The 27,764-nt window shown below is 39.6% G+C and overlaps 1 protein-coding gene across 1 annotated transcript in view; it reads right to left on the reverse strand.

Moving 5' to 3' along the window:
- The window catches only part of LOC115789515 (matrix metalloproteinase-17-like), an 88,428-nt gene extending 61,316 nt beyond the window's left edge, over positions 1–27,112 (reverse strand). The window contains exon 1 of the mRNA XM_030742961.1: positions 26,969–27,112. Within this exon, the coding sequence (XP_030598821.1) occupies positions 26,969–27,112 (144 nt within the window). The remainder of the gene's footprint in view (positions 1–26,968) is intronic.
- Positions 27,113–27,764: the final 652 nt, after the last annotated feature.

Raw genomic sequence — 27,764 nt, forward strand, 5'->3', positions numbered from 1 at the left:
GGTGTGTCATAGCAGTGACTCTTTTGATGAGACCCAGTTCCGCACATGTATCCCTGCCATGTAGCGGTACAGTTGATGCATCTGTGACAAAAACTTTAGATGTGCTTGTTTGTGCTGGGTGCTAACTGGGAGTGATAACACACCTTTAGGTCTGATGCACACCTCTCCAAAGACTGTAAGCACTGTATCAGTCTTTTTCAGTCCATAATGCATTGCCAGTCTACCTGCAATAGTCAGTGGTAGCACATTAGCGTCAGCACAATCTGTTTTTCCTGTGCACAGATTTGTGCAACAACCTGTGCATTTTGGGCCAGTTTGATCTATTGTTCCTGTAAACAGTGAGTCTAGCCCTTGGCTATGGACACTGTGCAATACTCTACACACAGCAGTGAAATGACTTCTCTTACTACACTTTCTACAATGTGAATCAAAAGCAGAACAATTTCTAAATTGTGGAAAATAACATTTGCGACAGTTTTTTTTTATCTGCTCATCATTTAAGGGCAGTGGTTGCTGGGGTTGTGTTCTGATTGGCTATGCTTCAGCTGGTTGGGATGGCTATGCAGGCACTTCTCTCTATGTCATGCACAAGTGTAGTGCTCATGTCACCTGACATGACTTTTGCTTATGCTGCCATTACTTCTTTTGCACAACAGATTGTGGTTAACTTTGTCAGGTCCAGATCTGTGGTGGCCAGTAGCTTTTCACATAGTTTGCTGTCTCTCACACTAAAAACTCCATTGTTACTGCAAATCACAAACACAATCCAGAGCAATTCTAAAGTCTCTGTGGTATCATTCAATCAGTGGTGAAGTCCACTTCAGAACTGAAGCAGAACTCCAAGCTTCTGACACTGACTTCCGTTAAATCCAGAATTGAATTTAAAATCTTTCTCCTCACATACAAGGTCTTAAATAAACAGGCCCCATCTTCTCTTAAAGACCTCATAGTACCATATTGTCACCCTCTTTAAATAATGGCCTAAGACATTAACCCAATAGAGCACTTCACTCTCAGACTGATGGCTTACTTGTGGTTCCTAGGACACTTAAAAATAGAATGGGAGGCAGAGCCTTCAGCTTTCAAACCCTCTTCTCTGGAACTAGCTCCCAGTTTGGATTCAGGAGACAGACACCCTCTCTATTTGTAGGATTAGGCTTAAAACATTCCTTTTTGATCAAGCTTATACTTAGGGCTGGATCAGATGACCTTGAACCCTCCCTCTTGCAATAGGCCTAGGCCGCTAGGAGGCTTCCCATGATGCAATGAGCATTTCTTTTTCACTTACCTCTTTTCACTCCCTCTGTGTTTATACACCACTCTGCATTTAATCATTAGTTATTATTAATCTCTGGCTCTCTTCCACGGTGTGTCTTTTGTCCTGTCTCCCTCCCATCACCCCCAACTGGTTGCAGCAGATGACTGCCCCTCCCTGAGCCTGGTTCTGCCGGAGGTTTCTTCTTGTTAAAAGGGAGTTTTTCCTTCCCACTGTTGCAAAGTGCTTGCTCATAGGGGGTCGTTTTGATTGTTGGACTTTCTATGTAATTATTGTAGGGTCTTCACCTTACAATGCAAAGCACCTCGAGGTGACTTTTTGTTGTGATTTGTGAGTGCTATATAAATAAAATTAAACTGAATGCTAACAAGGCAATTATACATGAAGGCAGGAGGTGGAATCTTTTTTTGCATCTCCTTTATGAACAACACAGAACGGTGCTTACGCTGGCATAACCTACCACTTTACATGGCAATAACAACAGCACTGTCCACTCTACATCACTGCCTGCGCATTCTGCCTATTGCAGTCTTTATATCACAGAACACAGATACACAATACACACATATACACTTTCATAAAAGTTGTGTCTAACACTCTTGTAGTAGTGTACAATTAGACTACTATAAGAGACCTTTAAAAAAAAAGCTTTGATGCTACAGCTATACCTCATTTGCCTCAATATTTGCAGCAATGTTTTGATAGCTGTGCTGTGTTCTGCATAAAATAGGAGTGTATGCTCCTACTTTTCTTAAATAGGATTTGTAAACCATATCTGAAGAATATCTTGAGTGTCACAGAGTTCAACAAAATGCTTCAAGGGACAAAATCTATTAGAAAAGTTCAAGTGCTTTTCACTGTCTTTATAGTATTCTTGAGTCTGTGGAAGCAGAACAGCGGAGGCAAATAAAAGTTGTCAAGTAAAAGATATGACTTCAAGGTCATCTTAAGAAACCTTTGCCAGAGAGATTAAATTGTTATCAACTTTATTAACCATTTAATCTTAAATCACATTGATTTGGCTCACCTGCCTTATTGTACGCATGCCATGTCTGTCGGCTAAATGTTTCAAAGTGACAAGTGGTTGAGATAAAACTAAATTTTTTGCAAATCAGTGTCTGCCTTTTAATCGGTTTACACTTCAAATGTGTTTGTAACCCAGGTCTTGCTGGATAAAAACATCCTGAATAAGAAGGCAAGCTCAGTCTTTGCTCAGATCTGCCTATGATCAGCAAGCTCAGATAATCAATCAAAATGAAAGTCAATTCTGCCCTATAGAGTTGTGACAAAAATCACCAGGCACCCTGTTTTTATCTGAATTACATGAAAGATTTGTTGAGTTTATGCAATAGTGTTAATTAAACACACTACAAAGATCAGTGAACACCATCAAGTCAAAGGGATAATGACTAGACAGTCATAACAACACAGCACGTCCCTGTTTTAAATTCAAAGTTGATAAGATATAGTGTTTTGCTATCCAACTGCCTCAGTCATTCTTCAGATGCAATAAAAGACAAGAGAGATACACACTCCACTGCATACAAACAAGCTGCTTTTCGGTGACAAAGAAATATGATCATCAGTGTTGCTGCGTGATGAGTCGAGTGGGTTGCACGCAAGATAGTGACATCCTTAAATGATGGGATGACTATTTTTTATTTATTTATTTTTTTAACATATAATCTGAAAACAGTAACACCACATTCCACATCCAGAAACGAATAAAATGTTATCTGATTTCTTCATGTAGTGAAGTCAGAGCACCGGCTCTGCTGCAGTCCAGCAGCACTGGAGCTGGTATTCACTCACTTCACCAGGACAAATGCTTGCTGACGTGGGGGCTTGACCCCATGTCACAGCTCAGGCCCAGGGGGTCCATATCACTTAGGCTCTTTCCTTCTCAAATAACCTACTCAGTGTTATTATGCACTTTGGTTTGTCCAAACCTTCCCAAACGATGTTTCCACAGAACTGCTTTGGGGAAGAAAAGTGCTTTTTTTTCTCCCATCAAAATTATCATTGCTATCCTGTATGTGGAGTAATTCAAGTACAGCACCTATACACTCACTGGCCACTTTACAAGCACAAACTCAAAGCATTTAAGCATGTAGACATGGAAAAGACAACCTCCTGAAGCTAAAACTGAGCATCAGAATGGGAAAGAAAGGTGATCTCATCCCATCTGTAGGGCTTATGGAGAATCATCCAAAAAAGAGAAAATTTCCAGTGAGCAGCAGTTCTTTGGGGGAAAATGACTTGTTGATGACTGAGATCATCAGGCTCACCAAAATTGGACAATAGAAGATTGGAAAACTGTTGCCTGGTCTGAGTATGATTTCTGCTGTGACATTTAGATGGTAGGTTCAGAATTTGGCTCAGATAAGAAAGAATGGATCCATCCTGTTTTGTATCAATGGTTCAGGCTGCTGGTGATGGTGTAATGGTGTGGGACACATTTTCTTGGCACGCTTTGGGCTCCTTAGTACCACAGACTACCTGAGCATTGTTACTGACCACAGCTCCCAATGTCTGATGGGTGCTTCGAGCAGGATGACGCACTATGCCACAAAGCTCAACTCATCTCACACTGGTTTCTTGAACATGACAATGATGTTCATTGAACTCAAATTGGCCTCCACAGTCACCAGATCACAATCTAGTAGAGCACCTTTGGGATGGGAGATCTACATCATTTATGTGTAGCTGACAAATCTGCAGAAACTGAGGATTTTCTTTTGTTTTATTCAGAATAATATGTCATCCAAATTTTAAATGAAGTAACATGAGGCGGGGCAACACTTCGTACAGAACTTTTGTGAAAAATCACTCAAATGAATTCAAACAATGCTATGCAGCTTACACAACAACACAAATTTAAAGTCCTTGAAAATAATTTCTTCATCAGCTCCATACTTTGAGCTTTTGGGTCCTTAAACTTTAATTGTTTAGTTGTTTTAGTTTAGTAGTTCAATACAATGTACAGAGAACTAATTAAAATTTAAAACCCAGTTTCAATGTTCAGGGTTAAACTGCAGTGATTTCATATAAAAAAAAAAATAATAAAAATGCCACTTTGAGCATCCAGTGCTCTGCAGAAAGATGCAAAAATGTGCACCTAGTTTGTTTTCTCATTTTGCTGCATTGTTTCAGGACCAACACAAAGTATTATCAAGCAACACTTCATCACTGCCAACATGATATACACTTTTATCAGCCCCTGTATGCAGTACGCCATGGGAGACTGGGCTGCACTGATGCATGTCACAGTGGTGCAATTAACCAGCCTCAGACTTGTCTAATGTACCACCTACTGCAAGAGCTGTCAATATTCTCAGCTTTTAAACCCGAATGACCGATGTGACTCTTTTACTTCTTCGGTCTGTGCTTAATTCTTACTTTTTTCGTGTCACGGATACTTTGAGCCCAGTGAGTGGATGATGCCATGATAAGGTCAAACAATAGAAGCTATCAGCTGTCACAGGTTCATCTGTTTTGTACTAAGGTTGCTTTGTTTCTTCTTTGACTGCCTTGCCACGTTTATAATTAGTGAGCAGGAGACTGTTTCACAAAGTCTGTAGCACGAGATCATTTTGTCTCCTGTTGATTTTGAAATGTTCAGCTAATTGAAGCAAACACAATACTTATGACCCAGCATGTGAGAGCCTAGGATAGCTAATATTGTTTACATTCAATTTGCAAGTGGCAATCATTTCTTAAATGTGGCAGTAATTATGATCAATATAAGTAGCTTTTGGAAAAAAAAAGCCTCATGTCATTTGGGACTGGACTGGATTTTTCAGTTGCAGATTTTATTATTTAATTAATGGGACAAAGTACTTTGATCGTGGACATCTAATTGTTGGACAACTGGACACTGTTTCCATGTCCAGTTGTGGTGCTGTCAGTCCCTCTCTTACAAACCAAGAAATACTGATTGTATTATTGCCAAAATCAAATACATAGTACTTTACTTTTGTTCAACTTGGCTGTGAAATGGTTATGGTCAGCCAAATGTTTCCTACATGTGCTAATAAAGCTAGTATTAGGCTAATAGGGACAGGAAATAGAGACCAAAAACCAAAAAGACCTGAACTGGATAAGTGGAAATGAGTGGATGATGCAAAAAAGAAATTTTAAAAGCAATTCAGATCCAGCACTCGAGCTGACAGTTTGAGACCCATAATGGAGAACATAAAGATGAGCTACATTGGGAAAAATTATTCTGGACATACTGAGCACACTGCCCAGTTAATTTTGAATCTAAATGATCTTCCCATGATGTATGACCAGAAACTATGGAGTATAAAATGCTTTGAGAATAAACAAACACATAAATCCACACAACCAACGTTGCAATTATGGGTCTAAACAGTATTTAAGATAGTTGATTACATCCCAGGGTACAGAACCTCTCCAAGCTGATGCAGTTCATTAAACCAAGTATGCCCATGCTTACTTAAACTCATGCATATACATTACACAGACATGCATTTAAGCCTCTTCACTTCTGGCATTACAGGGTCTGACATACACTTAGTCTGTACTACAGAAAGAGAGCAGCAAGAGAATGTTGTATTGAGATCAAAATAGCCAACATCTGTTCTCATCTCATTAAAGTTTATGTCACTGTTGTGGTATTGACAGGATATTACGGCATGATGCATTTTTAGTATTTATGTTTATAGCTTGTTGGAGATTGGAGGCTGCATGGCCTGACACAGAAAATAACCTAGATGTAGCCTAATTAAATGCCTGTGAACAGAGAAAAACAAAGTGAGACAACTGCTTATTTTCTTCCTGCAACTGTGCTGCTTGAGCAAGAAAACAAAAGTTGGTGCTGCAATAAAAGTCAAGATTCATGTGTGTGAGACGCTGAATAATTTGGGCACGTAATTAAAGCACAGCCAAATTGCTGATCAGTCAGTTATTACTGTGGTATTTGAAACAGTAGGGGGTTGAGACAAAAAAGACAGGCAAGATAGGAGAGGACAAGTGAGTGATTTTGACAGGAAAGATATTTAGCTGGTCACATGTGATTTCACTTTCATGTGTTTTCTGGCAGAAAAAGAGATTCGTCTCACTCTCTCGTCCCAGATGGATGGATGAATGGATGTGAGCCTGAAAGCTATGAAAACTAAAGTCTCAAAATAAGCTGGCTCAATTTAAAAAGGTGTTTTTTTTTTTTTTCCCTCACTTTGGGCCTTTTTTCACATGAAGCACTTCTCACCTCAAAATTAAGCATTTCCATTTCCATTTCCATTTCCATAACCATGATGGTGTATAGATCTTAAAAATGTGGCTTTGTGTTTGTGTGCGCACAGAAAAATATTGATCACAGCAAATGACTCAGCTGATGTGAGATGTTGCAACAGTTTGAGAAGATGCGACTTCCTGGGAAAAACAGAAAAAACACCCCACCCCACCCAAAACTCAGCATCTGGGTTCTTCTTTTCCTCATGTACTAGTGCCAATATGGAGGTTATGTCTGAGTGGAAGCACTTGTCATTCAGGAGAATATTGCAACAAGTACTTGTGCCCTTAGTGCTCATATAAATGGTACGGAGCTGTGGTGACATCAGTGTTTGCATGTGAAATGACCAATGTGGCGACTATAAATGGGCCATTATCCTCTGCTTTAGGCAGCTTCTGCTGCCTCCTCTGCCAGGCATTCTGGAGCCCACCTCCAATCCCAGCTCCTTCTTTTCATGCTTTTTTTGACTGAATCATTATCATACATGCTACCATTTATGCCAGGTATGTTCTGTCCTGGGGGTCTTGCTCCTGCTCTTCTTGCCTTAGGCTTTCAAATATACCTGTGGATGGGCAGGTCCCAGAACAAAACCAAAGCACCAAATATAAATTACCACGCTTTTTTACTAGCAAAGCAAACAAGCTTCAACTCCTTACCAGATGTCGGCTGCAGTGTGCACCCTCTCTGCTAAAGGAAAAAGCAGAAGTCGTCGTTTTCTGTGTTAATGGAGATATTTTCATCAACATCCTGGAAACACAAGTGATGCAGGACTATGAGTGGCCTGTGACATCACATCCTTTTTTTAGTCCTGTATCGTTAGGCTGTCACACATAATGAGCTATGTATCACCACAACAAGCTCTTTCCAAGCAGAATCCGTTTTGCATCGGTGCATCTGATCTCTTCTGCCCCACAATACCTCCCTGTTTAGCCATGGTGAGCAGCTGCTGAGCCCCTTCATCTTCAGCCTCACTGACAGGAAATGAGTCACTGGGAGACATTTAACCCTGCAACCTTGTGCCTCTCAAAGGGTCACAAAGTAGCACAGTCTATTAATGTGTTTACACTGTTTCTTAATAGCGTGAGGATGAGGTCAGATCTGTGGCACACTTCTTGGACTTTTAAAAGGTTAGAGAGAAAAATGTAATTTTGCACTGCGGCATTAAATGCTTCTTAGATACCATCATGCAAGTCCATTAATTAATGCCAATTAAGCATGTTTAAGTATGCGTATTTGTGGGTCCTCTTGCTGCAGCTGATTAAATAAGGAAACTTACTTGTCAGAGAAGCACTACAGAAAAAGGTACATGCACACAATGCAAGAATAATAAAAAGCAGAAAAAAAACGAATCTACTGATGTTTGAAGCTACTGATGTGCAGTCTTCTTTAGGCTACAGTCACACTAGGGAAAACGGTGTTTGGAGACTGCTGCGCAACCAAAATTATTGCAACTGTGTGCGGTGAACTTGCAATTTCTTCATCTTTGAAATGGTCGCTTCAAAGACAGGGACAGGGTCTGACACTGCTCTCAGTCTGGTGCCATCTTCAAACCAAATTTGGTGCATCAAGAAAGCGATAAACTGGGGATAAAATGGTAACGAGACTGAAACAGTTGGCTATCAGTTTTTGATTGAAGGGGGTCAAATTGGCACTTACATGTAATCTGTTTACAATAATACTGCAATTAAGTGTGAAAAATCTCAAATCTAATTCCGTCTGTTGCAAATCTGTTGCCGTCTGCATCAGGCGGTAATGCTGTTCCAGAGCCAGGGGGCGGATTCACCACCGGCAGACTGTGCAGACTCCACACATCAGGTGTGACTCTCTCAGTAACAGACTGGGTCAGATCTAAACAGGGCCCAATTTATAATTTTTAAATTTCTAAACAAACAGGCACAGCTGATTCATTTCATTTATGACCAGCATTCTACTGTACCAAGAGCAGTGCAAATTTGTGGCTCAAAAAGAAGGGAGCGAGTAATGTACTAACAAAACAATTCAGTGTCAGCACAGGTTTTATGCATGCATTTCTCTCTGAAAACAGTGTGGTAGTTCAGAAACATGAGAGGAGGCTGAAGAAGAATCCATATATTTATAAGGGTGAACTCTTCTGTTAGAAATTACTGGGAACTCTGTGTGGTCCTGAGAACTGAGACTCACATGGATCATAGGATTAATCCAGAGAGTTGCTATATTACAAATAATATTAACCTGAAATATGTGTGTAACAATTGACATGCATGATGCGTAGATGAACACAAAACAATATTGCTGTCAGATCCTGGGCTGTCTGTGCGTTAATGACGATGCTGTTACTGTGCCACTTGTGCAAATGCTTGCATTGCTCTGGATTTTTCTGTAGTGTGTGAAGCTGAATTGGAGTTATGCTCTGGGGCTGCTGTTTCACATTGCACAGTTAGAAAGTTTGCTATGAGGGGCATCTCTGAAGAAACTGGTGGTGCAGCTACTGTGATGGGCCAACAGAGCACCACAGTCCTGAGTGAAGAGTGACCCTAACCTGACTGTCATTCACTGCATCATTCACAGTCAGAACTTGAGCCATGATGCTATAAAACACATTAAAGAGCTGAGTCATTTGCACACATTTGTTAACTCTCTTTCTCTGTATGGAGATTTACAGATGTAGGTTAAAAAAAAGAAAAAAAAAGCAGATTGTTTCTTAGGAACCTACTGTAGTTCAATATTAATTCCTTCTTTAAACTGACAGCATTTTGCACTGTTGCATTAAGCAGCACAGCTGTTCAAACAGCGCTAAGTGGATGAGGGATTTAATTAAGGCATGTTAAACTATTTGTATTGTTGCGTTTGATTGTGAGTGTCTGATGAAGAAAGTGTGAGACTGGGAATACTGTGCATATTGTAACATTCAAACATTAATCAAACACTAACAGCTGAATTTTTACTTACATATATTAAGTAATAGTGCCAATTGAAGGAAGTAAAAGGAAGAAATAAACATGAATGTTGCTCTGTGTGTGCACTGCTAAGAAATAAACAGCCAGTGTTTTCATTGTGTACCAATTCCTGTGTAGATGTGTAACTAAAACCCTGAAACAAATGCATTCTTGTATGCGTCTTGCATCAAGGTTGAGGGTGAAACACCCTCAACCTCTGGGTGACCTCTTTTGATTGCAGGGCAATTACACAGATTGCTTGATGGGAGGCAACCTGTCTCCAAACAATCGCAGTCAGAACTGACTGACTGCAGTCACTCTCAGACAGATTGGCGAAGGTTTGCAAATAATTGCTGTTGATATTTATAAGTATAGACAGATTGCCAACAGTCAGTCTGAGTCAGTCTGTGCTGATGAGCATAACTCTTCTACAATGTAGCTCTCTGCAATGTTTGACTCATCTGGTTGCCAACTGGTTCTATTCTGGTTATATTCCCATATTAAAGGAAGGCAACCTAGCGATTATGTTATTTTGTTGTTAAATCGCTGTCCTGCAGCAGCTACATCACTATTGGTGGAGGTCAAATTGTAGCATGGATGCCTTGGTTTGGTCTCGCACAGACACTCACAACACTCGGGCTTTCCACAAAGGTCGTTTATTGCTATATTTGTCACATTCTTGACTGCTTTTTGCGGCAGGCTTCCACCTCAGGTCTCTCCTTTCTCCACCCTGCCAGCTACTACGTAAAACACACGAAACACTTAATCAAACCCATGTCGGGCAGCTGCGTGCTGCCAGGCCTCCCCTGACACCCCTCCCTGAACCCACTGCCCCACCTCTCCCCTGCAGCCATGCCCCAAACCACACCCCACCACTATCGATGAGGTTCTGGCTGGATAGATAATGTGAATTTCTGTGTGTGTAGATGGCAACAGATTTGTGATTTTTGCCAAGCAGACTACATGTATTTGTCCACTTGCCAAATGATACCTGACTCTGTCTTGTTGGCATTTTATCGCTGTCTTAATGAACCAAAGTGAAGATGGCAACTGACTGCAAGGGTTAGCAGACCTGGTTCCTGTCTTTAAAGCAACCCAAAGCACATGTTCATTGCACATGGTCAAAACAGTTTTTGGCCATGTAGCTGTCTCCAACAGCTGCTTTCCCTAAACTGACTGCAGCGTTAACTATTCCAAAAATATAATGTTTTTCTGCCTTTCAACTTTTAAAGATGAGTGTTTTCTTGCATCTCACTCAATGTATAACCTGATGTTGAGAACTGATCGACACACACACACACACACACATATATATATATATATACACACACACACACACACACACACAGCAACTTTGAATATTCAGTTTGTCTATTGAACAATAAAAAGACAGCTGTGCCGTAAACTGCTCATCTTTCTTTTAATGATCATAGGAATGTATCATGTATTTTTCAAGCACACAGTGGACTGCAGAAGCAGTTATATGCTATATACTAGTTATATGAACAATTTAGCACTTAAGGTACAGCAAAGTAATCCATAAACCCTGGGAACACACCAGATGCGGGTCTGTTAGGTCACATTTTGTTCCATCCTGCAAAGAGCTTCAAATCACAGTGTGTTGTATCAGTGGTGTATATATTTTAAAATGACCCCATTCCCTATGCCATTCCAGGGCTCGACTAGGCAAATTTTAACACTTCCAGTGGCATTTAGAGGGCACGCATGACCCAAAAAAAATCTCCAGTGGTATATATGGCAATTATGGGAAGTGGAATTGCATACTATCAAGGCTAAATTCTTTTAGCGTCATTTTGCAACCATATCAGTAATTTCAAATAAGAAATACATATTTGTATTTACAGGTATTTAAAGTATTTTTGATTTCTCGTATTGATTTCTTTAGTGCCTCAAAACATTTTCTACAAGTCCCAGACCACATAACAAGAGAAATTTCCTGATGCTTACAATTCATATCAACATTTAAAACCTTTACTGAGGAGAGGAGTCTACTGTAGTTAAAATCAGGATCTGGGAGATAAAATTTCCAAAAGCAGAAGTTCTTAAAGAAATTCAAAAAAAAAAAAAAAAAATCTATAATCAAAAAACAGTTTTGACTAGTTAGAGATCCTAATCTTTACAGTACTGTTTTTTTTCTTTAAAAAAGTCATTTAAAAGTCATATGAGGCTATAAATGTGTATCACACAGATGTAAATGTCTCACATCAAACAGTCTTCTGCTTCTAATGCTGCTCTCCAATGAGCACATCTTTAAACTGAATTTCATCAGAACATCCATGAGCTTTGCAGCAGGCGCTAAGATGGTATCATTATTCAAAGCAGTTGTAACAGCTTTACAGTTTTATAGCAGAAGCTTGTACTGAGAGATAGTTTACTTAAAGTATTACACTGGGATGACGCAGGATCCAAGGAATGAAAGCTTGCTTAAGTGTGTTTGACTGAGAAGCTCCTGAAACCATTCCAAAAGGCATATCCTGAGTGTAAACACAATTTACTGACGAAATGAAAGATTTAGTCTCATTTGTGCAAACAGATAAGATCAAAGAGGGAGAATATAGGGAGATAGAAAGAGAGGGAAATTGGGGATGACATGCAGTCTGAATGACACATTTAATTGAACAGAAAATTGAGGCTGGATTGCCAAGCAGTAAAAGAGTGAGAATTAATCCAGGCCTGCAAATCATTTGTCTATTTTAATGCATTTTTTCCAGCTCACCTTTCCTCTTAGTGCTTTAAACTGAACACTACCTCTCTCATCTTTTTTTTTTTTTTTGCATGTTTCCATGAATATGTGTTCAAGGTTTACAGCTTGTTTAAAATCCTGCAAGTGGGGCTCTGTTTTAAAAGGGCCACGCTAAAACTAGAGATGCACCGACTTCAGTTTTCTTGGCCAATTGCGATGGCTAACCCGTTGATAACAGTTTTTGCCAATTCCAATTTCTTTTCTAAGAACTATAACTGACAGAATTCATTCTCCACATTCTCCATAATTTTCCTCATTACTGCTCTGATCGTTTGCTCATACTGAGGCTGCTGGCTCGTGGCTGACTCTGAGCATTAGATAGCTTTGGCCTTTACTGACTTCTTTAAAATGTCCCTGTTCAGCTGGGTGGAGGTGATTTGTTGTAGGTGGTCCACGTATGGTTTACCTTTGGGAAACTTTGTTTCTTCACTCACAGTGTAGAGCTTCCTCGCTAACGACATGGCTGTGAGTGTGCATGCGTGAAACAGACCAGATCGTAACTGGACATATGGAAGGCTGACTGGCCAGTCACCGGTCCAGACAGATCACTGGAAATCAGAACATTCTGATCCCTGGCTGGTTGATTGGTGCATCTCAAGCTAAAACATTATCAAATAAAGTTTTGCTTGTCATTTGCTAGTGCTAATGCTAATTTATCTGTGGTTTACTTAGCTGCATCTGGACACTTAAAAAATCTTATGTCTGAATTAAGGTAGGTTATTTTAGGTAACAGCATAGAGTTAAATTTCATGGAAAGACATGACTTTGTTTCAGCAGAGGAGGACTGACAATTTTATGTATCACAAGCTGCACTTAAAACGAGAGGCAGCCCTACTTAAACTGAATCAGTGAGTGAGTCATGACTCAAGCAGTTGTAGGTGCTGTTCTGTGACCTCTACCAGCATGCTTAACTCCTGATGCTTTGTCAAAATAAATGTTTCTCAAATCAGGTTGTTCTCAGTATTGGTACCCCACAGACAGAGTAACCCATTGTCACAATCAGGGTTATAATAGTTTTGGATTTTACATTATAGTTTAGTTTTAGTTAGTTTTTACTTTTTTTTCTCTAATTCAGTTAGTTTTAATTCGTTTTCAGAGTGGTTTTGCTCGTTTTTATTAGTTTTTATTTTTGGTTTCATGCTTAGTTTTAGTTAGTTTCAGTTAGTTTCAGTATTAGTTTTAGTATTTTCATACCTGATCAGGTGTAAGATTCAAGGCGCAAAAGTGACTATTGTGTAATGAAAACTTGACAAAAGATACAGTTTAAAGAAATATAGTCAACAACCAACTGTTCACAAGACATGCTAAATGTGTGTAATATTAAGGACACACATGAACATCAACAGGGAGAAACAAAGAAAAACATGAACTCCCAAACTCAATAAATTCTACAATAAACTCCACAATAAACTTCAGCATCAGTGCAGCAGATTAATAACGCCTACATGTGGTGTTAAACAAAAACAAACTCTTTGAAGGAGTCAAAGCTCAAATCCAGCTGCATCCTGATGTTCTCACCACCTGAAGCTGCTTCTGTTTTGGAGCTAGCTTGGTTAGATGCTCGCTAATTAAACCTGCAGGGTCTTTGCGGCCTCTGTACACAACCTACAGAAGTTGCCGACCTCATGTCCGCATTTATGCTTGTGTAGCTGGATTGTGTGTGTTAATTATCTTGTGGTCGTGTGCAGGTGTTTGTACTCAAAGAACCTCCATACGGGACTCTGCCGCTTTCTCTGCAGACCGCAGCCATTACTTTGCGGACCAGCGCGGTGAGCGCACGCACATGCGCACTCACAGTTGTCCTGTGGCGCTCCCAGCTTAAACTCGGAGAGCGGAAACAATGATTTCATATCAATCCACAAGGCTTAAAAAAAACCCCCCAAAAAAACAAGTAAATGAAAGTCAGTTTATCGATAATTTCAGTTAGTTTTAGTTAGTTTTGTAAACTCACAATTCAGTTTTAATTAGTTATCGTTTTTTCCTTTTAATTATAGTTTTTATTTATTTCAGTTAACGACAATGTTTTTTCAATTTCAGTTTTCGTTATTTCGTTCGTTTTCGTTAACTATAATAACCCTGGTCACAATACAATTAACCGCCTAGAGTGAAATATAATTTCTATTTTGGAGAAATACCAACAGAGAACAACTGATAATTTGTCATTTTACTAGTATTTTACATTTTTGTGGATTGTAAATTCTTCTTACAAAAATATACATTCATCCATTTTCGTAACCGCTGTGATTCAGGGTCCCAGTCTGGCCGTTTGTCATACCGAGTTGGTGTACACAATGGACAGGCCACCTGCTCATCACAGGACCTTACAGAACTATATACTGTATATCAAAAGTTAATTTCCAAAATCTAAACACCATCTCTGTCAAAAGTGAGAAAAAGCTATCAAGTGAAAGCTCTCAGTGCGTAGTATATAACAAACAAATGCTTTCATTTCAAATCCTACTAAATCCCACACTTCTCTATGTCAGCAAAACCCACTATATGACAGCACCACTAATCAGAAGAAGCCAATCAGATCATGTGACATTCAAACAGGTCAACTCCCATTCATCAGCTTGTTCAGACTTTAATCATAATGGGGTTTTTTTTGCCAACTTCACTACACAAATTTGTATTTTATGGTTACTTATTTTTGGTTATTAATTTCTTAATTAGTTTTGACATGTCATACTATTTTTATATCAATTTTATATTTACCTTTATTTATTTTGAGCCCAGAGGGTGGTGCAGTTGTTGTGGAATGTCTTCTGTTATGGTTTAGTAATAAAGTGTCCTGTCATATTGTGTTTTTCTACGTGGTTACTGCTACTCAGTTTATTAAAAAACACACACGGGGATAATGGGTTTTGCTCCAAAAGACAATCAAATTTGTTAAAAAAAACAATGAATTAAGTTACATTTTTAAAAATGAATAATTAATTCGGTGTCTAATGGCCGTTTCACTGAAATTAAAGTGACCTTAGTGAACCTCAACATAGAAAAATACTTATTCAAAACCAAACATGTCAAACAGACAGAGGTTTTTGCATCGTAGCTCTTCACATGTTCACCAATTAAATGTTTCCCACTGGAAACTGTAGTTAAAGTCTTTCTGCCTGTCTTTATGTTGGTAGTTTATGAACACTGGGACAGATGTTCATAGACTATCACCAGCGCTTAGATAACTAGATTGATTTGGCTACAGTAAAGTACTTCTGGGCTATAGTCAAAATTTGATTATTAGATGTTTTCATTAGATTCTGTATATGTATCATAGCTCATTTATATTTCCTCCATATTTTTTCTTTTCACTTTGCTAGATGCATATTTTTAGTTGTCTTTTATTTACTTATTATGATTTATTTATTTTTTTTACAAAAGGAGGATTTTTAGCTGTAATGAAAACCATTCAATGTCTTGTTGCAGAAGGAAAAGGATGTGTGGGAACATTAAATTAAGCTGAGTCCAGCTTAGACCACTCGCCTCTTTTAAAAAGCTGAGCATTATTCAGGGAAAATCATAAAAACCAAAAACAATGAGGCTTACATACTGAATGGACCTACGTCCATGCTATGAGTTTCTTTGCATACCTCAAATTATCTGGCCCGCTTGATATATTTAGCACCATTTGTCCATATACTATATAATTTTTCCAAGGAAGCCACAATGGGTTTGGCACGTAGTACCACCTCTGCTAAGAAGATATGTGGCAAAAGCTCTATAGGAAGTAGGCGTTAAAAAGATTACAGAATATATAAGCTCTTAAATCCATTTATAAGTGAATGCTAGAGAACAAATAATGAACAGATTAATGAGTACAAATACGTGTGGCTTCTGATAAAATGGTCCTTTTTATTTATTGTAAAGATGGCACTGACCTCTTTTCAATCCAGTTACCTCTTTGCTATTTCCTGTGAGGACAAATGAGCAAAAGAGAATCTGGTGTCAGAAGGCTACAGCACTTATCATGGCAGGGATGCTGCTGCAAAATACAGTACCATTCAAAAGTTTGGACACACTCACCCATTGGGTGAGTGTGTCCAAACTTTTTCTAATTTACTTTTCTAATTTTTCTAATTTATTCTTTTTTTTTTTTTTTTTAGCCTCTCATGTCTGGCAGTTTTCGCAATCGGAACATGATCCGAATGCGCTGGTGTACCAAACATATTTGCTTTCCCAAGAATAGCTCTGTAAGTTTTACAATAGGCTACTCTTGTTAGTATGTATTTAGTCAGTTTGTATTTTAATTTAATTTTATTTATTTACACCAGGCCTGACAGGCAGAAAGGAAAGGGTAGGAAAAGGAGTGAGAAAGAGAAAAGAAAAAAAAAGAAAAGAAAAAACAAAACAAAAACAAAAAAACCAAACAAACAAAAAAACAAAAACAAAACAAAGGTGAGAAAAGAATAATCAAAGAATGATATCCACACATATACATACACATCCACATATCTACACATGCACATACATACACACACACGTGCACACACACACACACACACACACATACACACACACAATCCTGCTGTTGCTTGCAAATAATATGTTTTTCTAATTTATTCTACTGGTTTTTGACTTTCTGAACTGCTTTTTTGTGACTGTGTTGACTCCTTCTCGTCCTGCTATTGTCCTGGTACTGTGTGTCAAACTTAAACTTGAATTTTTTTGGACTCTTTGTCTTTAGCCATTCACTTATTAAAGAGTGCCCGTTTCCTCTCCCACAAATCCAAAAGGAAAATTAACTGCCGTATTTCTCGACATCAGCAGGCATGAAAAATTTGAAGAATATTGTTCCACTGATGAACATAGGGCACTTTAATTTCAATTAGAATGACTTATAATTTAACTGGATTACAAAGATTGTATGTAGTGAACAGAAAAGACAGAAAATGGAGGAAAGGATGGCATACAGCATAAGATTCCACAGCTACACACTGTTTTGCAAGCAGATGGCACACCCGCTACCCTGCTGAAACACTCAATCACTTCACTTCAGGAAGTATTTTTGCTCTGGTGAATACACAATGTGCATATAATGGGACACAAGTCTGACTAGTTGAAAGAATGTGGTACATGCTGATGGATGAGTTATTCTGACACAAAGTTTCCATTCAGTTGGAGGTGTGAATGTCATTTTCCTAGACACTTGGGAGGAAAATCTGTCCTAATTTGCATGTTTGTATGTGTGAGCATGACAACAAGGATTAAAATGTGACTGTAAATGAATCATTTAATCCCTGGCTTAAGGACAGCTCTTTATACAGCAAGATGAGACTGAACTCCTGTCTGTTCCTGGAGGAAAGAACAAGGAGGGTGCAGAGACAAGAGATGTCGAGAGAAAGCGGTATGGAGACAACAGGAGAGAATACAGAAGAGGAATGACAGAGAGAAATGACAGACACAGAAGTCAACAGAGTCAACACAGTCAGGAAAAAGCAATGCAGAAAGTCAAAAACTGGTAGAATAAATTAGAAAAAGATTTGAATGATGTTGGACCTAAAAATATGATTTATTTTCAACCTTCAATCTGAAGGTTAAAAATATAACTCAGTTTCCATGCACAAAAAAATACAGATGATTGGATGGACACAAGGCTAGCGTGATACATTGAAATAAACTGAATGAAGAGCAGGACATTAGGTTAGCTGGTCATCAATTTTATGTGTAAACTATAAGCAGAATTAGATAAAACACAACACTGTGCTGCAGAGTCGCCTGGTTCAAATCTGCTGGCTGGCTGAGGCCTTTCTCTGTGGAGTTTGCATGTTCTCTCTGTGCCTGCGTGGGCTCTCACCAGCTACTCCAGCTTCCTCCCACAGTCCAAAGCCATGCATGTTAGGTTAACTGGTGATTCTAAATCGGCCGTAGGTGTGAATGCAAGTGTAAATGGCTGTTTGCCTATCTGTGTTAGCATTGTAATAGACTGGCAACCTGTTGCTAGTATAGTCCACCTCTCACCCTTTGACAGCTGGAATATATGCTACATTATATTTGAAGTGGGAAGCTGGAAATGCCCATGTTTTTCAGCGCAAAAAACAGGCATTGTGATCTGTTGCTAAAGATGGATGAATGGGTCTACCTTGCTAGGGAGCAAAACAAATCCTGTTTTTCCTTGCTTTACTACTACTACTAATGGAGCGTGGTCAACTCAGGAGGGACAGCATCTATGATGGATTTACTAATGAACAATCCCCTCATTTCCCACCTTGCATCTTATCTTCTAGCTGGTTTGTTGGTCAGGTTCCTGTGGTTGCAGTCCTCGATTTCATTCGGCTGCTTACATAAAAAGAAACTTGTAAGGCATCTGATGGATTCCAACTTGGACTGCAGCTATTTACAAATGGCCTTACTTCTGCTTTGGAAATCTACTGCGAGCTGGAGGGCCACTCTAAACATAACCTGCAGCACATGGAAATTAATTCATGTGCCAATGTGCCAGCCTCACTGAGGCTACAGAACAGAACAAAGACTACCGTCACCAACTGCAGTCTAACACTGTGAAGTTTATTCTACAAGGTCGGAGACTCTGATTATATTGCTCCATGCTTTATTTGGTGGAGTTGGAGTCTGTCCACTCACTGGAGAGAGTGGCAATTATTGCTTCATTATTTATTGTCACTAAGTATATAAGATGCCATTTAATTATTCATATAAGAAAATGTGGGGTCTGCCTCCTTGTGCCCATACATGTGCTTGCATGTACGCATGTCCACCCTCGCTACTGCAACAAACTAATTCTATGGGAAATGCTTTAGTTTAAAAGGCACACCTACACAGAGGTTGGAATGATGCCAGCAATGGCTTGCATGCTTTTTGAACAGAGCTTTTTTTTTTTTCAGAGAAAACCTCTTTGCTGTATCAATCACTGGGTTGTCAGAAAATGTTGTTTGCCATGACAAAAATGTGCTTAATTTGTGCAACTCACCTCATTTCTGAGAGGCCAGAAAGATGCGCCAGCGGCATCCCTGCGTAAATACAAGTTTGATCTTTTTTTCAAAATGAGCAAATTTCAATAAGAATTTGTAGGATGCTAATGGCAGACTTAAATACTACAGTACAAGGCTATATGGTGCACAAATTAACCTGCACTTTAAAGCAGAAGACAGAGGCTATGTACTAGCGGATGCTGAAGCCACTCCCAAATCCAGTGGGGAAAGAGGAAAATCAACAACTGAATACCCAAAACGTTTTGTGTAATATTGTTTTTTCTCCCCACTTCCAAAAATGAATCTACAATGTGAATACAATTTCACTGTTAGAAAATCGACTTATCAGGTTTTTTTATATGCACATGCATCAAGAACAGAAGGGTGGATAACCTTTGTGACTGAATGGAGTAGTGGGAGACAGTAAAACAGGGATGCCAAGAAGAAAGAGGGCTTAAAATGTCAGCAAGAGATCAAAGATAAACAAACTGATGGAGCCAATTAGAATAGCCCCCTACGACTGGAGCCTAATTTAATAAGCATAAGTTTCAGTGTCTCCATTGAGGGTAAAAAGCCCCCAAACCTCTTCTGAAGTTCTTCTCTCTGTGGGTGGTAATGTGGCATAGCAATGACTGAAAGCCCAACAGACACATGGACTGAATAAAGCTTGGCCAGTGCCCCTTGATAGTGAGGATAAAAGAAGTCTACACACAAATGCATAGCAGACTTGAAAAAGTTAGACTTTAACTTGTTGGTTTCTGTGTGTTAACTTATACACCAATGAGTCACAATGCATGTTTACTGTTTGGTCATAGGAATTTTTTTTTTTTTTTTTATACAACTCATCTGTTCAAGCTTAAAGAAGTGGCGGCTGTGACTGACAGAACAGTGGTACTGTAGCCTTCTGGAGCATTTTAAATGGAATGTCACTCAATAATATGTCCTCTTATATCCATACTCCAGCTTGTATTCCAGATGCGGTGGGTGAACATTTAGTATTTGAGCTGTGTCACATGGCATTAATTAGCAATTAACGGTCACTGTGCATTGCATCTATACAGTTGATGGATGTTTACAGAAAAACACTTTCTCAATTCTGCAGCAATGCTAAAGAGATGCAGACGTGTTGGTTTTTAAACTCTGAATGCAGCCTTTGTTTTTGTTCTTTTTGCTTGCGTCAACTTTGGGAAAACTCAAACTATAACAAGTAAAACAATTATACACAATGATATCTAATTGTTTGTCATTCAAATGATCAGCAATCAGTGGCACTCGCTGTTAATCTGTGTGACCTTTAGGGGTATGGAAAACTGTCAATCAAATCCACTTTATTATACTGTTCATATTTTATGTAAAGTGTCACTGCATCAATATGTTTGTTCCAGGAGAAGGTGCTGTGTAGACTGGAAATTTGTCTAGGTAAATGCCTGTTCAAGTTCATTACAATTCAATTTTATTATTTCAGTTATATAGCTCCAATTCACGGGCAGCACAGTAGCATGATTGCCTTACAGCAAGAAGGTCCTGGGTTTGAATCCACCATCTGGTCAGGGCCTTTCTGTGTGGAGCCTGCACGTTCTCCCAATGTCTGTATCGGTTCTCTTGGGTACTCTGGCTTCCACCCACAGTCCAAAGACAGCCTTTGTTTTGTGGGGTTAGGTTAATTGGTGATTTTAATTGCCCATAGGTGTGAATGGTTATCTGTCTCTGTGTTGGCCCTTCAACAGGCTGGCGACCTGTCCAAGGTGTACCCAGCCTCTTGCCTTACGAGATAGATTCCATCTGCTGTGACCGGTTGGGAGTGAGGGGAAAGAAAAGAAAGCGGAGAGAGACAGGAAAAGAGGTAAACTATAGGAGCAAGAAGCAGCCTATAGGAGCAACCCCCCAGCAGCCTAACCCTATTGCAGAATAACTACAGGATAGTTCAGGGTCACCAGTAAGATACTATGAGGACTTTAAGATGTGATGGGACCTGATTATTCAAGACTTTGTATATGAGGAGAAGGATTTAAAAAAGTTTACAAAGTTAAAGGAGTGAGTACATATGTAACAATGCATATATGACCTGCACTTGTACACACTTCATAAAGCCATGCAAGAGCTGCTACATGTTTCTATAGTGATCCTAACAACAATTTATCTCTAGCTTTAGCTGAGGAATGCTGCCAACTGGCATGTCTACATTAAGTGTGCTCATTCAAAAATACACACAGAGCATGCACATGTTTGCATGTGTGTCCATATCACTAGGCGTTTTACTTTATTTTTAGACTTGAGTCCAAAAGAGCGTGGCTCTATTCTTACCATGAAGTCAAATGCAAAATCAAGCCAACTTCAGAATGCAATTCACATTGTCAAATACACTGCAATTTACAGGATCACGAGTGCCTCTTAAAATTCTGCAGATTGTTACTGGCTCATTATATTCACTTGATAGGAGTTTGAGTATCAACAGTGGACTCGAGAAAGTAGGTCTAATTGCCAGTGATATTTGGATGGAGACACAGCTTATCTTTGCCACCCACTCAATCTCTCTTGGTCTTCTTCCTGCTCCTGTAATTCTCCTCATTTCATTTGGACATTCAGATGAATTGTATCATGAACACATAGAGGTCTTGAAGTTGATGCCAAAGATGACAAACATTCATCCTCATCCACTCCCTCACCTTTTCTTTATTTCTACCATCTATTTCACTTGTTCAGAAATGACAACTGCTATGTAGAGACAAATAATGAGATCACTAGTGCGGCACTGACCACACACACACATGCACGCACACACACAGGTATCAATCTATACACAACTTCTATGGAAACACACAAATAAGTAGAAAGTGACATTCACATACAGACATAGCCACATTTATTATAATTCTGCCAATTTCTGCAAGCAATTTCAGAGAAGCTTTGTTGTTGCTTTTGGGTTTTCTTGATCGTGCTATTAAAGCAGTCTATTGGCAGCTCAGTTGGCATGGCTATAGATTATTTTAGGTTTCAGCATGGGAGCCAGCTCTACACCAGAAACCACTGTAATTACAAGATCTAGTCGGCCCTTTGAATGGCAACGGCAACCAAAACCTTGATCTGGTCAAAGACAAGAAGGAAGGCGGGGCCCCTGAAGTTAAAATAGAACTGTCCACATGGAGTTGATTTGAGGTTTTCTATATGGGGAGCCCTGGAGAGTGGCTGCACAAGTAATGAAGTCAGTTCAGACCAATCGCGTGCAGTTCTGTTGTGGAAAACATCACTCACTTGCCCACAATATTAAATCCATCACTACTGTAAAACCAAACAAAAATAGATGGGAGAGAACTACTGTGTTGTGACTAAGACATCCACCCTTTTCCACTAAAATAAAAAGCAGATAAACTGATAAGATGCAGCGTAGAGTGCTTGTGCTACCAACCTATTCAGTCAATTTACTTTTACATAAAGTCAGACAGAAGAAATAGAATGAATTAGTTTGGGTGTGTATAAGTCTGAAATGCACATGCAACCCAGAAAAATAATTCCAGAGCACCAGAGGCTGGTTTTACTAGGATATTTTAGACTCGCCAGCCTAGTTATGTAGTCATAATTTAACTCAGAGAGTTTCACACAGAAATGAACACGGGCTTTATGGACTACCTTCCATTTTCTGCTGGAGCAAATAAAACTGAGTGTTTTGATGTGGTTGCGTGACCAGCTGTGTCTTAATTTCCCCAGAATGTGCTGCAAAGTATTCCACTGGTATCTGATTTCTTACATTTGAGTCATGTCAGAGTCAATCATTGTGAAACCAGCCAAAGGTCAGGAAGATTCAGGACTTCAGCAGCAGATAGTGATTTAGCACTTTGATTAAAAAAAAAAAAAGAAAAACAAGGCATGACCAGATATCTATGCCCATCACATTCATGGCTTAAACTTGATATTACCAACAAATTTAATTGCAAGCTGAAAACAGCATACAGAAGTGCTCCAGCTGCCACACTTAACATCCACACTAGCATGCTACAGTGCAGCCAATAGAGTGCCAGAGCTCTTAAGATCCTTGCTGAATTGGACTCTAAGGATATTATAAACTCTGACAGCTTCTTCAGAACCTTGCAAGTCCCAAGAGAACTTTTACACTTAGCAAAGCTGCAATGACAGATTGGAAAGGAGCAGATTGAAGGACTGGTTCATTTCCACAGTATCTTCCTCTTCCCGAGGAGCAGAGAATGTGTTATATATTACATGATGAACTCTCTCTCTTACTGTCTGTTAATCATGACACAATGCTGCATAGAAATCTACCCCTTGACATCAAAGAAAAAAAGTTCCCTTGTCCTGGATATAATCCCCATGATGCAGTGCAGAAGGGTCACACGTCATGATGGAAGTAGAGCGGTAGTGCTAAAAGTATCCAAAAGTCGGGCACGATACAAATGAAATAGCATTTTAGTTTTTCCTGCTTTTCATTCAATATGTGCTTTCTTTTCTTTTCTTTTTCCTTTGATAATGTACAGCTGATTAGCCATTTCGGTGCACAATTCTTCCATCATTCCTTGCCTTGACTGTTTCTGCATCCAGTTTTCTCTTTGAGCTCCCTCTCTCCCTGGACCTCTACGTGTAATCAGAAGAACCATGATGTACTGGTAGAAAGAAGGCATATATCTGGGTTGGAAGAAGAAAATTGAAGGAAGGAGACTGAATGACTGAGGGGACAGAATATAATACTGGTGAACTGCGCACTCATGAGAGGCAAAGAAGGAGCTAATGAGGAGTGTTGGGGCCGGGCACGCCAGTTGCATGAGAATTCAGTATTATGAGGTCTAGCAGGGAAGGGGAAGAAAAGGGAGCAGTGGTAAAGAGGGTGGCGTCTACCAGGGTTGTGTTTTTTTTTTTTTCCCTCTACTCAGTGGACACAAGACCAGATGGTATGCTCATTAAAGAAATTATGAAGCAAAATGAGAGTTAGAGGCAGACTGGTAAGGAGTGGTTATCCCATCAGGCATTAACCACACACTTGTTTCGTTTTATTTGTTAAAGATACATATAAAAATAAAAATTTATGCATTAAAAGATTAAATGCAGGAAAAACGTTTTTTTTTCCATGCTTTTACAACATTAAAGAGTAATTAAGGTGCTTTTATCAACAACTTCTCTGCTCACCACACCTCTAGCAGAAGACAGCTGCTATAGCAAGCACAGTATTAGAGGCAAACAATTCCCAAAGGAAGTCAGGCATTCTGTACCGGAGCAGAAAGCAGCCATCAGGATTAAAATGACATTATGAGTGGAAAACATAGTGCAGGCACCATTATAGCTGTTGTGTAGTAGTTCCCTCATATGCTGAAATTGCAAATTGGTGCTCTGCAGTGATGTACTGGGCTAGATAACAGCAAAGCTGAAAACTGGATGCCTCAGAGCTGTGCTTAAGTTTGTGGTGCAGTTAATTATGGTCACTGTGTACAGTGGTTACAAAGAGAGATGGATACATTCAGTGCTACATTCAGCACGACTAAAAGCCAAGTAATGGCTCTGAAGTGTAATGGGACCTTGGAGCAGTAGAGCTGGAGATCAGGACACGCTTCTATGGGTAGATGGTTGTTTTTGTGGATTGAGTCCCAAATGTATAGCACTTATGAAAACCACTGGGCTGAGTCGGGGAGAAGATGCTCAAGCCTTCAACAACTAATTATCCACCTGTTTTTCAACAGCTGAGAGTAATTTCATCAATGCAGGAAAAGTCTTATTTAAAAGTCAATCAGCCAATCACATGGGAGAAGGGTGCTCCTCTGTCCACCTGCCAACCCAGCTGCCAGGATCGTCCTAAAACTGCTCTCAAATACTGAGGAAAAAAAAACTGGAATCACACAAATGCTATATGCTGAAACTATTGAGTCTAAGATACTAACATCAGGATAGGGGTGAAATATTCGAGTATCAAAGTGTCAGCTGAAAGAAAACGAGTCAACATCTTCTAATAAGCAATTGCTTTGCCATTTTTCAAGAAAAACTTCTCCGCTGTGTTGACTTGTCTATTTTCTCTGTTTTATAAGTGAGGTATTTAGAGGCTTTGGAATGTTAATTAGAAAAAGCAAGAAATTTAAAGGTGTCACCTTGGATTCTGAAAGACTGTGATGGTTATTTTTTCATCATTTTTTCTAGACTTTATAGTCATATAGTACTAGGTACCGTACCAACTAACTGATTGATTGCGGAAATTACTACATTAACCAGAAATAAAAACAATGTGTCTAAAAACTCCTGTCAGTGATGCTTAGACATTACCCACACCCCTATTTATATACTGAAAATTATGTAAACATTACAGTTAAACTCATCTAAAGCCACTCACAGTGAAGGGGCTCTCACACAGAGGAGAGCCCGTGTAAACACATGAATGATGAGGCTGGTTTTTCCAACCAAAACTGGGAATAAAAGAGCACTGAATCTGACTAACATGTGGTAGAAATACAGCTTTAAGGAAGGGCAAATTGTTCTTTCTCCTGCCTTGGAAAGAGGCCAATTGTCATCTGAATATGTTCTTCAGTTCTGAGAAAATAAGGGACAAAACATGTCTGAAGGTCTGAGTATTGAAGACCAAGGAGACAAAGTGTTGTCTCCACTACACATCCACCAGTGAATATGTGGAGTTGGCCCTGCTTGAGAACTACCCCTGAAATGTCTTTGATCATCTGTACCACCACCACCACCACCACCAAAAACAACAACAAAAAAGACAAACAAGGCACCTGACAGAGACGAATGCAAGGACACACAAGCTGGATGAATAGCAATATAATATGAATCCATCAATGCTCGGAGGGATGAGTCGGTATTGGAAGGCTGACTACATTTGACATTAAGCAAAACAATGTGGAGATAACAAGAAATACTGAAACCTAATGAGACATTTATGTTGATCTGTAATATAGCCATTAATGTAAACACTTAATTAGAGTGTCTCAAGAGTTACTAATTAACAGATACTTGTTTAATTTGCAAGTCCGCTGCTCATTAAACTCCAAATGTAAAGTGGAAGTATTGCGAGCCTAAGCTGCTGCTGAAAATATTATATAATAATTTTAATTTGCTGAATACAGTTCACTGGAAGGATTGGAGTTTCTTTTTGACTGTGCAAAGGCTTATGCATAAAACTGAGTGTGAATAGTAAAGTTCATAATATAATCACTGACTTGTTCTATAGTTTTATTTCATTTATGACCACATTAATCTAATGAGAACTACTAAATTCACAGCCCACACCAGTTAAAGGTTAATATCTTTTGCTAATACTCTAAATTGCCCTTTTTAATTGGTTCAGCGTGATCTGCACCATTTTAAATCAACCCTCTCTTAAACCTAGTGCCTGATCAAACTCAGCATGAGAAAACATACTGAAGTAGTCCCTGAGATGCATTACTGAGAAGAGGAAATAATGTCCTAAGGTTGAGGTTGTCGTCGCGCTGGAAGGGAGCCCCACTTGCCATTCATCAGTGCAGGATATATACTATGTCAGCATGCTGTGGTGGAGGTCGATATGCCGCCAAGGCAAATACATTTACATTTATTTATTGAATCCTATTACAGGGACCCTGATTTCTGCTTTGGCAACAGTCAACTATTTTTCTCCATTACACCCAGCCTGCAACGTCAGGCTCCCCCAGGGACACCGGACCGCTGCGAGGTGTTACAGTTTGGATTAAATGGAGAGGACGGCATTTGTACGCGCAAAAGTAAGGTAAACTGCTCATTTCCGAGAGCTGGTAGACCCACAGGAGGTATGGAAACTTTCCACTCCCCATGCATGTCTAAAAACGTTAATGGAGCAAACTTCCTATACCCATATAAAAAAAAGGGAAAACTTACCACCCCCATGTCCAGCTGCTCGGTAGTCAGAGAAGGAGCCGATCCAGCCAGAGGTAAAAACCACAATATTGGCACCACCAGCAGCAGCAGCAGCATCTCAGGAGAAATATTCCTCATCCACTTGTGAAGAACCAGAGAAATCATGATGCCCTATGACAGGCTGATCCTGCAGGGCTCAGACATCGACCCCGGCAGCCGCATCCACTGGATAAATCACACGCCGACACTCTGTGAAATGTGCCCGAGTCAGTCTACCTCACTGTTGACCGTAAGCACATAAAACACATTAAACCCGTTTTTCGGTAGGGACGTTAAAGATTTTCAAGTTTTGTTTTCTGCGAAATAACACTTGTAATCACCGCCTAAGTGGTCACAACAAGAAGTAACAAACTGAATGCTTTCTGCCTATATGAAGTCCATCAGAGGTTATTTATTCCAGCAGCAAGACACCCGAGGTCCGCTCCTGATCTTGCACTCTCGAGCACTGTGGAAGGAAAGCAGCTGTGCGCGGCTTTGTCCCGAGCGGGAGAGGAGATCGCACGTTGACAGACACACTGAGAGAGTGGATGAGTATTTGGCTCAAAGGATTCTGGGGAAGGAAGGAGAGGGAGGAGGGAGAGAAGGGGAGTTCAGCGCCTTTCTCAGCCCACTTGGACTCTACTTAATATATGACGCGCGTCGTGCGTAATGTGAGAGTGTCGGGGTGGTTGGGGGTTAAGACATAAAGCACAATTTGTCAGTGTTGCTCTTTTATTCCTACAAGAGAAATATGTCAGTGTTATGTGAGTATATTTCT

The sequence above is a fragment of the Archocentrus centrarchus genome, chromosome 12 (genome assembly GCF_007364275.1).
Source record: "Archocentrus centrarchus isolate MPI-CPG fArcCen1 chromosome 12, fArcCen1, whole genome shotgun sequence".
NCBI classification, from domain to species: domain Eukaryota; kingdom Metazoa; phylum Chordata; class Actinopteri; order Cichliformes; family Cichlidae; genus Archocentrus; species Archocentrus centrarchus.